Below are 13730 nucleotides of genomic sequence, written 5' to 3' on the forward strand. Positions count from 1 at the left end.
TTAACCTACTCGAGTAAGTAACTTTGTAAGGACCGTTAGATCTAGGATTCCAAATTTTGAGGAAAAATAAATATCTTAATCCAATAATACAATTAGAACAAAAGGACAATTCTACCCATTAAAACTATGAAAATGACATTAAATACCCTCGTCCCATATTCTTGATAAGTAGCAGAATGGACAACCGAGTTTAAGCACAACATCACCTGTCTTTCCATTTTTTAAAAATGGCTTCTTTCTCCATTAAATCCAACCCAATGGTGGTGGCGCCGGCGGTGTTTCTTCTTGTTCTTCAACTGGTGGCGGTGGTACTCGCGGCGGAGACTCCAAGCGGCGGTGGACAGAGGGAATTTGACTACTTTGTGTTGGCTCTTCAATGGCCAGCTACTTCTTGCAAGAACACGGGCAAGTGTTGCCCGGCCAATGGTTGCTGCCGTGGGTGAGCTTTTGTCTCCGATATTAAGCTTGATCGAGCGTTGACTTCTGAAAGCTGACTTTTTTTTTGTGTTTTCTCTGTGTTTGAATATTTTGTTTGTCAACTGTCTAGAGCTGACTCTCCCACTGAATTTACAATCCGTAAGTGGAAAACTAAGCCCTCTAAGGTTTGGAATTTGGGTTGAATTTGGATGTTTTGTGTATTAAGATCTGAAAAGTTTGTGTTTGAATGTGACAGATGGGTTATGGCCTCAGTATAATGAGAGAGGATGGCCATCTTGTTGCACTGATGCAGTCTTCAATCAAAATGAGGTCTCTCTCGAACTCGAACTCGAATACGTATAACAAAGGATTCTACGATTGTTTGCACGGATAATATGTTAGACCACCTAAGTCCACCGCTAGTAGACATTGTTTACTTTGGCCCGTTTCGTATCACTGTCGGCCTCATAGTTTTAAAACGTGTTTACTAGGGAGAGGTTTCCACACCCTTATAAATAATGATTCATTCTCTTCTCCAACCGGGATCTCACAATCCATCTCTTTTGGGGGCCTAGCGTCTTCGATGGTACACCGCTCGGTGTTTAGCTCTGATTCCATTTGTAACTGTTCAAACTCACCGCTAGCAGATATTGTTTTCTTTCGACTTTTCCATTTAGACTTCCCTTCAAGATTTTAAAACGCGTCTGTTATGAGGAGGTTTCCACACCCTTATAAGAAATGTTTCGTTCTCCTCTCCAACCAATGTGGAATCTCACAATCCACCTCCTTGGGGACCCAAATTCTTCGTTCGCACACCGCTTGATGTCTAGCTCTGATACCATTTGTAACAACCCAAGTCCGCCGCTGGTAGATATTGTCCTCTTTGGACTTTCCCTTCTGGATTTCCTCTTAAAGTTTGAAAACACGTATGTTAGAAAGAAGTTTCTATACCCTTATAAGAAATGGAATCTCGAAACCAACACAATTTTCTCTTACCCTTTACTAAACACAATTGCTTGAGTTCAACAATTATATACAACAGATCAAACCGTTAATACCGTTAATATTTAGAATGATAATCCGTGTCTTACCCATTTGCAGATTAGCTTGTTGGAAGAGGATATCCAAAAGTATTGGCCAACCTATAGATGTGGTACTACAGGCAACTGCCATGGTACCAAAGGATCATTTTGGGCTCATGAGGTTCAAATCACTCTCTTTGTTCTTTCTTTGCTCATCTATCAAAGTTTGAGACTAATCCCAAATTCATTTCCTTTTTCTCTTTGTTCTTATATGATCGCCATATCAAATGCTACCATTGCTGCAGTATGGTCAGTTTCTTCTTCTCTTCCAATCTTCTTGGAACTTGATATCTTGTTCTACTCAAATTCTAACCTAAACCCTCCATTTTTAGAGAAGCATGGGACCTGCGCAGCTCCTGTGATTGTCGGCGAATACGATTACTTCTTGACAACGCTCACCATCTTCTCCAAGTACAATGTCACGGTAAGTAATACATCTCTATTGGTACGAGAACTTTTGAGGAAGTCCAAAACAAATCCATGAGAGCTTATGCTCAAAATGGAAAATATCATATCATTGTGGAGAGTGGTGATTACTAACCTAGTATCAAAGTCATGCCTTAACTTAACCATGTCAATAGAATCCTCAAATATCGAACAAAGAAGATGTGAGCCTCGAAGGTGTAGTCAAAAGTGACTCAAGTGTCAAACAAAGAGTGTATTTTGTTCAAGGACTTTGAGCCTCGATTAATGGGAAACTGTTTGAGGGTTCCATAGGCCTAAGGGAAGGCTCTCTAGTGAATTTTGTTCAAGATACATATCCATTGGTAATAGGCCCTTTGGAAAGCGAGAGGTTATGCTCAAAGTAGACAGTATTATACCATTGTGGAGAGTCGTGGCTTCTAACAAATTTGGTGTCTTTTTTTGTTGGGGATATCAAATTTGGTGTCTTTTTTCGTTATGGGTATTAACTTTGGTGTCTTTTTCAATTTGTTTATGCCAGAAAGCATTGAGCGATGCTGGGTTTGTAGCTTCCAATACTGAGAAGTATGCTCTAGGAGACGTGGTGGATGCAGTTAAGAATGCTACCGATTCAACTCCGAAGATTAGCTGTGCTAAAAAGGGGGCTGTCAAGGAGCTTTGGATATGCTTTGACAAGAACTTTGAGGTGTTCTTTGTGTTCATAACAATCATATCTAATAAGCTTTTGAGTTCCATCAAATTGTTCATAGTTTTTGGTTGTTGCAGCCACGTGATTGTGACCTTGCCAATTCATGCCCCGACTTTATTAAGCTCCCAACGTATGAGTCTCAGGGTGTGATGGAGGGAGCTATTCCATGGATTGCTGATGCTGAAGCACTTGTTTAAGCTGTTTTTGAAGCTCAAATTGGATGATCCTTCTTGATGTCTAATTATCACTCTTTGAACTATAAAAGAGAGAGATCTCTCCTTTCTTTTTGTAGTTTCAATGCTATGAACTTAACTTTTTCTTTTTCTAAGTCATATTCCATATAACTTTCTTGCCTTCAATTATGTTCTTTTACTATGCCAAAAGAAAATTAATGTTGTCTTCAACAACCCGAGTAAGATAAAAGAGGAGTATATGACTGAATCTTGTAAAAACCCGTTACGTATCGTCGTTAATCTCAGGGTTTAAACAGGTCTTGCAGGGTTAGATAGCAAAATCAGTACTCATCCAAATACTGTCCTTTTTTGCTTTCTCTTCCTAGCTTCCCCTCAAGGTTTTTGGGTCTTGGGTTTTCTCTTCTAGACTTCCTCATTATGCGTCTATACTCATCCAAATATTGTTTTCTTTGGACTTTTCCTTCCCGACTTCCCCTCGAGGTTTCTGGGTTTTCTCTTTTAGAGTTCCCATTACGAGTCTATTAGGGGGAGGTTTGCATACCCTTATAAAGAATGGTTCGTTCTCATCTCTAACCGATGTGAGATCACACCGATCTCGAAGATAAAATGACTAAAAAAGACTGGAAATGAAAGTTACTACCTATACTAATGAAAGGTAACGATGTGTACTTTTTAACCAAAAGTGGACATTATTACTTAGAAGTATATATAGAAATATAAAAAGGTCACTCATTCCAATAAATGGTATTACAACATTTGAATTATTAAAGGTAGAGGGGAAAAAAATTCATTATTTATTTATTTATTTTACTAAATATCTTTATTGAAAACACAAAATAAAATGACATTTTTGCCCATCAAAACTACCAAAATTACCTTAACCTTGAATAAGTACTTGGATTTGGAGAAATAATAATAATAATAACAACATGGCTTCTTTCACGTTCAAAGCGGCGGCGCAGGTGGTGTTTATGGTTCTTGCTGTTACTCTTCCGCCGCAGGCGGCGGAGGGCCTCACCGTCGGCAAGGAGCAGAGGGAATTTGACTACTTTGTGTTGGCTCTTCAATGGCCAGGATCTTCCTGCAGAAACGTAAGCATGTGCTGCCCCACCAATGGTTGCTGCCACCGGTGAGAGTTTCATCCATATTCTCGTAGTACATGAAATGTTTCCGATCGTGTCGTGACCTTTTATTATCGAGCTAATTACGTTCTTGTTGTGCATGTCTCTCTAGAGCTGAATTTCCCGCCGAGTTTACAATTCGTAAGTGTGAAAGAAAAGAAGATTTTGCTATTGATTTGGATGTGATGTTCAATAATGATATCATAAAAGTTCGGGTTTGGTAAAAAAAATCTCGTAACCCAACCCAACTCGAACCATGTACACCCCTAATATAAGTGTTTGAAAATGGCTCGTGCAGATGGGCTATGGCCTCAATATCAAGAGAAAGGGTGGCCTTCATGTTGTACTAATGAAACCTTTAACGAATATGAGGTTATTTTCTCTTACTCTCTCTAAAAATTAGGTTTATTATACGAAAATATTGACGAACCTGTGAACCGTACTATTTCTTTAAACCTTGTAGGTTAGTTCCTTGTTTGAGGATCTTGACCGTTACTGGCCAAGCTATCGGTGTGGTCTTGTGAGCAGTTGCGATAACAGAAAAGGATCATTTTGGGCTCACCAGGTTCAAATCCTCGAGTGAAAAATATAGTTTTGGTTTACGAAGTTTGACTTAGGGCTATGAGTTATCAAACTCAATGAATCAGAACGACCCATCTTAAAATTAAAATGTCGATCCTACTTAAGTCAAACTTCAAGAGTCAAAAGTATATTTTTCCCGAGTCTCAATCTCTCGGTTGTTTCTTCCTTAGTTGATTATGAAAGTTTCGTTACTAAATTCCGAAATTCTCTCTTTTTCTCGGGTTATTATATGATGGGTCGTTTGATGCAGTATGGTATGTTTTTTTCTCCTTTAAAAAATATATTTTTGGGAGAAAAAAAAAACACATTTAAAATACAATTTATTTTTGTGCAGAGAAGCATGGAACCTGTGGATCACCTGTAATCCTCCACCAATATGATTACTTCTTCACAACTCTCGCCCTTTTCTTTAACTACAATGTCACTGTAAGCTCTTATAAACCTCTCTCAAGTGGATGTTTATGTGTGCCTTCTTTTCGATGCATAGCTCGGGTTACAATTCGGTGAAACAAATGAGAAATTATTGTATCACAAAAAATAAATGGAGAATTTTGATGATTGAAATAGGAGGTGGGAACGAGGACAGTAAGGGCTTTCTTGTTGTCTTTTATCTTCTACGGTTATTGGTTATCGGCTTTCGATTGTTAAAATCTCAGGAAGCTCTGGAGGAGGCTGACATTATAGCTTCTGATACCAAAAAGTATGGTATCGAAGATGTGTTTGGAGCTGTTCGGTCTGCTTTCAATGCAAATCCAAAGCTTACTTGCGGTAAAAAAGGGATTATTAAGGAAGTTCGCCTATGCTTTGATAAAGAATTCAAGGTAATACATCACTTTGTGTCTATAAAAGACCTTGGCTACTAGTTTCCATCCAATATTTGCAACGATTTGAGGAACGTAAATCATTTACTCGTTGCAGCTAATCGATTGTGATGCTACAAAATCATGTCCCAAATTTGTTCGTCTACCAGAATTCCATGAACTACCGAGTAAGTTTCTTATATCTCTTTTAAGTGTAGAGATCACATATATATCATAGTTAGTATCCTTGTTAAATTATCTCTATACCTAAAAGTTCATTCGTGAATTTGAAAATGAAGGTAAGACTAAATAGAACAACGATACTAAAATTGAAGAGATTAGAACGAAAATAACACACTTAACTCTTTGATAATACGACAAATTATTTCATTAAACGTCAATATATTTATGTATTTAAGGTTGCTTTTGCAGAGTCGACCATGGTTAAGAGAGCAATTCCAAGAATGATTGACGTTGTTGAAGCAACTTCATTTTTTTTTTTTTGTCAAACAAAGTGTGAAATAGTTAACTTAGTTTGTCGAATAACAATTCAAAAAAGTTTCCATCTTTGTCGGAAAACATTTCCATAACTTCAATCGAGTAATAAGAATAATTTTTTTTTAGAAATGATATATATCTTAACCAATTGAGCTAAGAAGTGCTAATGGGAAGGTTAGATTAGTGATGTCGGTGGACGAAGAGCTTACGAGAGGCGGTGTACCAGCGAGCATAGGAGGCATGGAGGTCGGGCCAGTCGGAGGAGGAGGAGGAGTAAGTGAAATGGTGGAGCCACAGAGCCAAGACTTGTTCTTGATCGTCTTGTTGCAGTGTGGCTATCATCTCCTCCAACGCCGACTCCAACTCTCGGCGTTCCCCGATGCTTAGGATGGGCGCATCAGTCCCATTGACGCCTCTGCATAGCAATGGAAGCCATGAATTCAGCATCTTCAGCTTGGTTTGCATCTGCCGCCGCCGTCTCTCACTCTCTGCTTCTTCTTCCTTTCCCATTTCTCGGCATTGCTTGAACATGAATGCTACTCATGAAATCGTAAGTTGTCGTGGTTAGATATCAAAAATTCTATGAAGATTGGAGAGAATTTCAGAGAATCCCATGAACATACCTGCGAGTTTAACTAATGAGCCCTGCAGTCGCGGCTCCGCCGCGAGAGAGAGTCTTCCCAATTGACCCGCCGAAGCCCACCGCCTACAAGCCTCACTCCGACAACCGCAACTCGCCATTTTTTCCGCTAACCACAGCGCCTCCGCCGCCAATTTCTCCGCCGAGATTCTGGTCTGGTTTGCCCCCTCCTTTACCCTCCCGAACCGGCTATAAGCCGACTCTCCCAAAAACCGAACCGCCCTCACAATCTGACCTAACCGGAACTCCGCCGGTCCATTCACGGACCCGCCACCACCGCCTTCATCGTCATCGTCCTGAAGAAACCCTAAGTCTAGCATCCGAGCTTCAATCTGGCTAATTGTCCGATCGAAGGCCGTGGAAAGAACCGCACGATTGACCTCACGAAGTTCCTCAATCCCTACCCAGTGATTCTCGTCGATTAACTTCTCCGCTAACGATCGAACCACTTCGTACTTGCGAGAACTGACTGGAATTTGACTGATAATCAACAACAATTGCGTTAGGGCTCGAGAAATCCCTAAATCGCCGCCTCCGCTTCCGTTTCCGCCGCCACCGTAACACACACTTTTTGAGGGTTTTAGAGGGAATCGATCGTCGGGAACCGTGTGGATTGAAGAGAAAAAGGAAGGAAGCAAACGGAGGAAAAAGAGGAAGGAGGAGATTAATAGGGTGTGAATAATCTCGAGGAGTTTGTATTTCTTGGACAAATTGATACAGGATTTATCGGCAAAGACGAAGAGAGAAGAGGCAAGACTCCGTAGAAGAAGCGGAGCCATGGTGGTCGGAGAGGCTTCGGCTTAACCCATGGCGGTTGTTCCTGTATGCTTTCCCGGCGAAGGGTTGCTCTGTTTTTAAGCGGAGCGAAAAAGGACAGAGAAAGAAACGCAACGAGACTACCTTCTTCTGTTTTTTACTCTCTTGCCTTCTCTGTTTTCTATTTTACCTTTTTGTCGCTTAGCAAAATGTTTTTTTTTTTTTTTTTTTTTTTTTAATTATTATAATAAATTTATGTTTCTTGTTTTTTCTTTTTTAATAAAGAAAAAATATATATATATATTTTTTTTTTCGGCCGAGATAAAAATAACATAAACATATTATTTTAAATTGAAAATGTAATAGTTTAGCGTGAAGGATTATGCTTTAAAAATTAAATATAAAAAAAAAATAATGATATATATTTGTTATACATTTTAGAATTTTTTTCTTACAAATAATTTTAGAATTTTTTTTTTACAAATAATACTTTTGTTTTGGAAAAAAAAAACCGGAAAACAAAAACAAAAAACTTCATTTTGTTGTTTACACAAACTAAGAAAAGGAAATTCTGTTGGGTTAGTTATGTAATGTGTTGTCAACCTAAATTCAACCGTTCTCCTCTATAACGGATGTGGGTGTTAGACGATCACGACTCTCTACGATGATATGATATTGTCCACTTTAAGCATAAGCTCTCGTGGCTTTGTTTTGGGTTTCTCCAAAAGGCTTCATTCCAATGGAGAGTATATTTTTTTATTATAAACCCATGATCATTTTCTAAATTAGCCGATGTGGAACTTTCATCCTCCAACAAATTGGTAAATCCTCAAATGTCGAACAAAGGACTCGAAAAGAAAAAGGAGTCAACCCTTCTTGAAGGCATAGTAAAAAATGACTAAGACTCCAAAGGAGTCGAGCCTCGATTAAGGGGAGGCGTACTTTGCGAGGGGAGGTGTTGGATGATGAAAGTCCCACATCGGCTAATTTAGAGAATGATCATAGGTTTATAATCAAATAATACTCTCTCCATTGATATGAGGCCTTTTGGGGGAGCACAAAGCAAAACCATGAGAGTTTATGTTCAAAATGGACAATATCATATCATTGTGGAGAGTCGTGTTCATCAAATAGTGGGATCTCACATAGCATCATAGTACAACTTTTTAACCATAAAAATGATATATTTTGAAGGATATGAATACATCAACCAAAAAGCTTATGAATCTATTAGAAGAGTTGCATACATGTCAGGCAGGTGTTCCATGGAGACCCAAAGGCCAAACCCAGACCTCCAAACTGTTTCATAAGTTCATTCATGTAAAAGAAATCATGTAAAAGGATCAAACTGCACCAAATTTAGAACAAAAACACCATATTCTACCACAGAGATGCCTTTTTCTTTCTTTTTTTTGCACAATTCTTCGTTCTGGGAATGGATTAAACATAATAGAGAGTTGAATGCCATGAACTAAGTAATGGTAACATAAGTTTTAGCCTTTGAAACATACTACGATGATCGAGATGTCGTCTTTGCTTTCCCGTTTCAACGCTTCTGCTGCTAATTGTTTTGCTGCTCGCTGCGGATCCTTCGTTCTTCTTGCTATATCCACCGCTTCTTGATTCGTCATCACCTGAATTTTCCATAAGAAGTTTGAGAAATGCATTCAAAATGGATACTTGTTGCAGATTAATGGGAAGCAGTCAATCACCTTCCATAGACCATCACTTGCTAAGATAAGAAGCTCGGTGTCGGAGTCGATATCAGCATTCTTTATGTCGGGATCGGATCGTAAGTGTGTCTTGAGGTTCTTGTCGCCAAATGCTCTAGAAACTGCTAGCTGCCCGTTCACTCTTGCAACGTCTCCTAAAATGACATGAAATAATCAGACCTTATTATGAAGTTGAACAATGAAAACCATAGCAAGCTCAGAGCTCTGAACCACTTTACTCGACGACCGCCATATTTAGCAACATTTGGCGTTCGAAGATTCATTAGATATTCAGTTTTCTGAGTAGATGACCCAAAAAAGCTTGCATTCATGAGGATACATCAATGCATTACCAGACCTGGCATGTTAGAGACAAATCCACCTCTGTCCTCGATACTTCCTCGCTCGGTGTTTGGCTCGTGATCAACCGACATTTGCTCTTCCTGCCCTTTTCTCGAAAGGACTGCTCGTGAATCTCCAACATTAGCCACCCATAATTTCTGACCGTTTATCAAAATTGCAGTGACCGCGGTGGATCCACCTCTTCCCAAGTCAGGACTGTGTGAGAGTATCGCTTGGTCTGTCGTCTCGTAAGCCTTAAAGATCGAGCTACGGGGATTCGACCAGAATTCCTCCTGAAGCAATTGCAATATATCATGCCAAGATGAGTCTGATAATATATTGCATCTTAATGAAACTAGTGAAGAACTTACATCATTCAGTATATTAGGAAACAGATGCTTCTGAAGATAGGCCGGTACACTGTCTCCTAAATGACCATCATATATGGCGAAAAGGCCTAGCTCATGGCCATGCACTGTTATGAATTTAGCAACATGATAGTCTTCCATGGGATGGTTTGCTTTGCCTTTTACTAAGCTAAAGCCATACCTGGCAGGGCATTGGTTGCCCCTGCCCTTTCCAGAGCTACCGGGCGAACGACCTCCTACAAACTAACGACAAGGGGACATCCCAGTTCAAAATAAGACTTTCGTAGTTCATAATCAGTAATATCGAGATGAATGTGCCTAAAAAACAAAAGTTCATTTCAAGGAAACGCTCAAGATTAAGTGCCTCAAAAGAGAACGAAACAAGCTAATGAGTCCATGTCAAAAACCATTGAACGTATTAAGAAGACGTGCATGATTGAAATGTAAGCACTACTCCATCAAAAGCTACAACAATCTTCAGGTTTTGTTCATTACAAAGACAAATCCAAAGACGTTGGATTTCAGACTGCAGATATCATCATTGAGGACAATCTGTCGTGATATAGACAAATACCGAGAAACTAACTGTAACAGCCCAAACCCACTACTAGCAGATATTGTCCTCTTTGGACTTCCCCTCAAGGTTTTAAAACGCGTATACTAGGAAGAGGTTTCCACACCCTTATAAGGAATGCTCCGTTCCCCCTCTCCAACCGATGTGGGATCTCACAATCCACCCCCTTGGAGGGCCCAGCATCCTCGCTAGCACACCGCTCGGTGACTAGCTCTAATACCATTTGTAAACCGATATTGTCCTCTTTGAGCTTTCCCTTCTGGGTTTTCCCTCAAGGTTTTAAAACACGTCTAGAGAGAGATTTCCACACTCTTATAAGGAATGTTTCATTTCCCTCTCCAACTGACGTAGGATCTCACACTAACAATAGAGATTTTCTAACATTTTCTGGTCTACTCATCAAATTCCAAAACCTTAAATGAACAAACAAACAGCAAGTACACCAACTTTGAACTTCAAGGTAGAAAGAGAAGTCGACAACTCTTCTAGATCATGTCGCGGGAAGACGATCACTGTCGTTCGTCTTGCTGTATTCAGAACCAAAACTCCCATAAACACAACGACTAAACTAGTTCATAATTCCAAACCATAAAGCTAGCTACCTTTACCTTATTGAAACAAACTCAAACGAAGAGCACCTTCTAAACTTAACAAAATCACTTTAACAAACAAATCAAGAACAAGTCCATTCGATGACTGATGAGTGATGGGTATAAGAGAAATTCAAGCTCAAAGATGGATCATACAACGCATCCAAACCTCGTAAACAACCTCCACACAGAGTTCATCACAAGTCAACAGATATGATATTATGAATTCAACATAAAAACAGCCAAAGGAGAAGATATCACTACCTGAGAATAAACAGAATTGAAGCAGCATAAGTTATCCATACAATTTATTCTTCCCACTTCACTTTGTTTCCCCGTTCAACAATCATCCACCTTAATAGCAGAAGAGAGCCTCCTAAATTTCTCCCAAAAATGAAGAACAAAAACCCCAGAAGAAGAGGGGAAAAATCACAGACTCCAACAAACTGCAAGTTGAGAAAAACAATTCCGATCAACCAAACGCCAAATACCCAGGATTAAAAACAACCCTACAGCACCAAAAAGTCAAGGGAATTACAAAAACAATAAAGAACATACCAAAAGAGCAGCCGAGGGAACGGGTTAGCGATCCAGAAGTCGTCGAAATTCGAAAAAAAAGCGAGAAAAGAGAACAACCCAGAACCAGAATTATTGATTAATCTGTACTGGAATCAGTGTATTGGGAAGAAAATGAGCAAAAAAAGGAGGTTGTGAGGAAGAAGGAATGGATGGAGTTTTGTGTAACCGTTCTAATTAAGTTGGAGTAAGTCCACGCGGTGGGAAGAGAAAGAAATCGCAAAAAAGGGAAGTGGAAATGGAAATGGAAATGGAGGCTAATACTACCAAGAGGGGCTCAGCTTTCCCCTTGTTGACTTTGATTTTTAGTGCTCCTTTCTCTTTTCTTCTCCTTTTTTTCCACCTCTTTGTTTCCCTCTGAGTTGGATTAGGTCTTCACTCCGTTCCTTTAATTTTTTAACTAACTCGAAATTTTGAGTTCCTCAAGTTCATTATCTAAATGAATCAGCACAACCCATCTCGTGTTTGTTTAATTTTTGCATCATTAATATGAATTACAGTATTGTTAATCTTCGTAATAATCTTAAAAGCAGAATAGGATTAGACTCAGATTGAGAGAAATTTTTTAACTGACCCAAAATTCATGAGTTGACTTTGACTACAAAAAATTCCAACTGCGAGGAGGTTAAAAATTTTTAACCCAAAAAAGGAGAAGGGTAAAGTTGGAATTTAAGAAAAAATTGGTTTGGGTAGGCGCGTGTATTTCACGACTTGAGGTGGGGTCCACAAAGATGGAAAAAGTCAGCCATTGTGGTTCCATATGGAAACCTCGATTTGTTGGTATTATTTTGTCTGTACCAAAAAGTCTTCCCTACGAAAATTCAATTTCTTTTGGGGTCTATGAATTTTGTCGATTATTGGGCTTCCCGGCTTTGACTCCGTCAATCACTATTATTTTATTTCCTTTTTTTCTTTATTAAACCCTTTTTATTTCCCTCTAATTTAATTCTATACCTTTAATTACTATCATAATTTAATTTTTCAACCTTTTTTTTTTTTCATTTTTGTATTTAGCAAGAAGGGGTTAAATTTTTTAAAAATAAAAAACTTCGTTCGATTCACCGGTTGACATTACTTTTGTCAGGTCAACCTAATCAACTCCCAAACAAAGTTACCACTCAAACTTTACTTTTAAGATTATTATAAAAATTAAAAAAATTTTTACTTTGTTACCGATGTTAATTATGCATTATAATTTGTAAATGTTTGATATTTTAGTTTTACTATATTTTATTATTAATGTAATATGTATTGTGGTCGGGTCCAATTTTTTTAAATGAACAAAAAAAAAAAACAACCTGACAACTCTAAAATTAGTTGAGTTGGGTCATGAACTTTATTTGGATTGTTCGAGTCAACTCGATCTTTGGTGGAATGTCAAATTCAAATTTAAAAATGGAGTGTGGGTCAACTTCAACGTACACCCTATTTTTATTTTATTTTTTATATTTTTTTTTTCATTTAGTTGGAAATAACGCTAATAATAATAATAGCTTACGTTTAAGAGCGAAGACGACAAAGTTTAACACGGGAAGTTGGTTTGAATGGGGCAACTATTTCCACGAACCGTTGTAGTTGGAAATAAATAATAATAATAATAGTAAAAAAATTAATGTCTCATTTATTTTAATTAAAAATTTTAACAAAAATAATAATTATATCTATTAATCATTTAAAATATTTTAATTTTGATTTTTCATTTTTAAGTGTTATTTTTAAATGATGAAAAATGAGAAATAATGAAAGTTTAAAGGGATTCACAAATTATTTTGAGTTTCAAAGTCGAATGGTATAATTGAAATAATTTCATGGTTTAAGGGTATTTTGGTAATATAGCCTTAACCCTTTCAAAAAGTCCTCGTGTTTTAGAGGCCCAAGCCCACCAAGCCCACATGATTCTGGGCAAAGGCCCAATGAAATTCATTTTCTGTCTAATAAATTTTTAATAATAGCTATTTATTTTTTAAAATCTGAATAAAAGAAATAAATTTATAGATACTAATATTCAGAGTATAAATCTTTTAAATTTTCAAATTAAAATTAAGATTTAGAACGGCGTGACAATGACAGAAGACGAACGGTGATCCAAATTTATATTATAAGTCACGAATATATAGTTTTATCTTAAATTAACAATAATAAATAATAAAAATATATTCTTTAAAATTAACCTATATGATTCCATAACAATTATTATGATTATTAAATCTTATACAAAATTAATAATCTACTAGAAAAATAATTAATTTACGCATTTAATATAATCGTACTCTCATTTAACGTATTATAGGGTTTAAAACTATAGACTTAAATATAATTTTATATGAGTTAACATAATTGAACGGTAATTGAAAATTGAAATTTAAT

The 13730-nt window shown here is 37.6% G+C and overlaps 4 protein-coding genes across 4 annotated transcripts; 2 read left to right on the forward strand and 2 right to left on the reverse strand.

Annotated features, from left to right (window-relative positions):
* The first annotated feature begins 189 nt into the window (after positions 1 to 189).
* LOC111810705 (ribonuclease 2-like) lies at positions 190 to 2948 on the forward strand. Its single transcript, XM_023697461.2, has 8 exons — positions 190 to 439; positions 548 to 576; positions 674 to 747; positions 1519 to 1620; positions 1745 to 1748; positions 1832 to 1923; positions 2443 to 2607; positions 2688 to 2948. Exons 1-8 carry the CDS (start codon positions 228 to 230, stop codon positions 2805 to 2807), a joined length of 798 nt encoding a protein of 265 aa, XP_023553229.1. The 5' UTR covers positions 190 to 227; the 3' UTR covers positions 2808 to 2948.
* A 784-nt stretch (positions 2949 to 3732) lies between these two features.
* LOC111809754 (ribonuclease 2) lies at positions 3733 to 5897 on the forward strand. Its single transcript, XM_023696159.2, has 9 exons — positions 3733 to 3933; positions 4038 to 4066; positions 4224 to 4297; positions 4389 to 4490; positions 4758 to 4761; positions 4842 to 4933; positions 5164 to 5328; positions 5426 to 5495; positions 5740 to 5897. Exons 1-9 carry the CDS (start codon positions 3734 to 3736, stop codon positions 5895 to 5897), a joined length of 894 nt encoding a protein of 297 aa, XP_023551927.2. The 5' UTR covers position 3733.
* Positions 5764 to 7355, reverse strand: LOC111809753 (uncharacterized). The gene is made up of 2 exons (XM_023696158.2): positions 6429 to 7355; positions 5764 to 6341 (listed from the first exon to the last, which is right to left on the reverse strand). The coding sequence occupies exons 1-2, from the start codon at positions 7222 to 7224 to the stop codon at positions 5986 to 5988; spliced, it is 1152 nt and encodes a 383-aa protein (XP_023551926.2). The 5' UTR covers positions 7225 to 7355; the 3' UTR covers positions 5764 to 5985.
* Positions 7356 to 8403: 1048 nt separating this feature from the next.
* On the reverse strand, positions 8404 to 11605 carry LOC111810925 (putative protein phosphatase 2C 9). Its single transcript, XM_023697774.2, has 6 exons — positions 11346 to 11605; positions 11052 to 11233; positions 9627 to 9866; positions 9272 to 9548; positions 8914 to 9068; positions 8404 to 8835 (listed from the first exon to the last, which is right to left on the reverse strand). Exons 2-6 carry the CDS (start codon positions 11088 to 11090, stop codon positions 8695 to 8697), a joined length of 852 nt encoding a protein of 283 aa, XP_023553542.2. The 5' UTR covers positions 11091 to 11233; positions 11346 to 11605; the 3' UTR covers positions 8404 to 8694.
* Between the last annotated feature and the right edge of the window lie 2125 nt (positions 11606 to 13730).

Source organism: Cucurbita pepo, chromosome 14 (assembly GCF_057944985.1).
Source record: "Cucurbita pepo subsp. pepo isolate OVF chromosome 14, ASM5794498v1, whole genome shotgun sequence".
NCBI lineage: Eukaryota > Viridiplantae > Streptophyta > Magnoliopsida > Cucurbitales > Cucurbitaceae > Cucurbita > Cucurbita pepo.

What these genes read in the sequence shown, in the direction of transcription:
- LOC111810705 (XM_023697461.2), top strand. Translation starts at nt 228, where the DNA reads ATGGCTTCTTTCTCCATTAAATCCAACCCAATGGTGGTGGCGCCGGCG. An exon ending in GCCAATGGTTGCTGCCGTGG is followed by an intron (nt 440 to 547) that starts GTGAGCTTTTGT and finishes TCAACTGTCTAG; the next exon opens with AGCTGACTCTCCCACTGAAT. An exon ending in TCTCCAAGTACAATGTCACG is followed by an intron (nt 1,924 to 2,442) that starts GTAAGTAATACA and finishes TGTTTATGCCAG; the next exon opens with AAAGCATTGAGCGATGCTGG.
- LOC111809754 (XM_023696159.2), top strand. Translation starts at nt 3,734, where the DNA reads ATGGCTTCTTTCACGTTCAAAGCGGCGGCGCAGGTGGTGTTTATGGTT. An exon ending in TCTTTAACTACAATGTCACT is followed by an intron (nt 4,934 to 5,163) that starts GTAAGCTCTTAT and finishes TTAAAATCTCAG; the next exon opens with GAAGCTCTGGAGGAGGCTGA. An exon ending in GCTTTGATAAAGAATTCAAG is followed by an intron (nt 5,329 to 5,425) that starts GTAATACATCAC and finishes TACTCGTTGCAG; the next exon opens with CTAATCGATTGTGATGCTAC.
- LOC111809753 (XM_023696158.2), bottom strand. Translation starts at nt 7,224, where the DNA reads ATGGCTCCGCTTCTTCTACGGAGTCTTGCCTCTTCTCTCTTCGTCTTT. An exon ending in CTCATTAGTTAAACTCGCAG is followed by an intron (nt 6,342 to 6,428) that starts GTATGTTCATGG and finishes TTTCATGAGTAG; the next exon opens with CATTCATGTTCAAGCAATGC.
- LOC111810925 (XM_023697774.2), bottom strand. Translation starts at nt 11,090, where the DNA reads ATGGATAACTTATGCTGCTTCAATTCTGTTTATTCTCAG. An exon ending in TTCCTAATATACTGAATGAT is followed by an intron (nt 9,549 to 9,626) that starts GTAAGTTCTTCA and finishes CAATTGCTTCAG; the next exon opens with GAGGAATTCTGGTCGAATCC. An exon ending in ATTTGTCTCTAACATGCCAG is followed by an intron (nt 9,069 to 9,271) that starts GTCTGGTAATGC and finishes ATGTCATTTTAG; the next exon opens with GAGACGTTGCAAGAGTGAAC.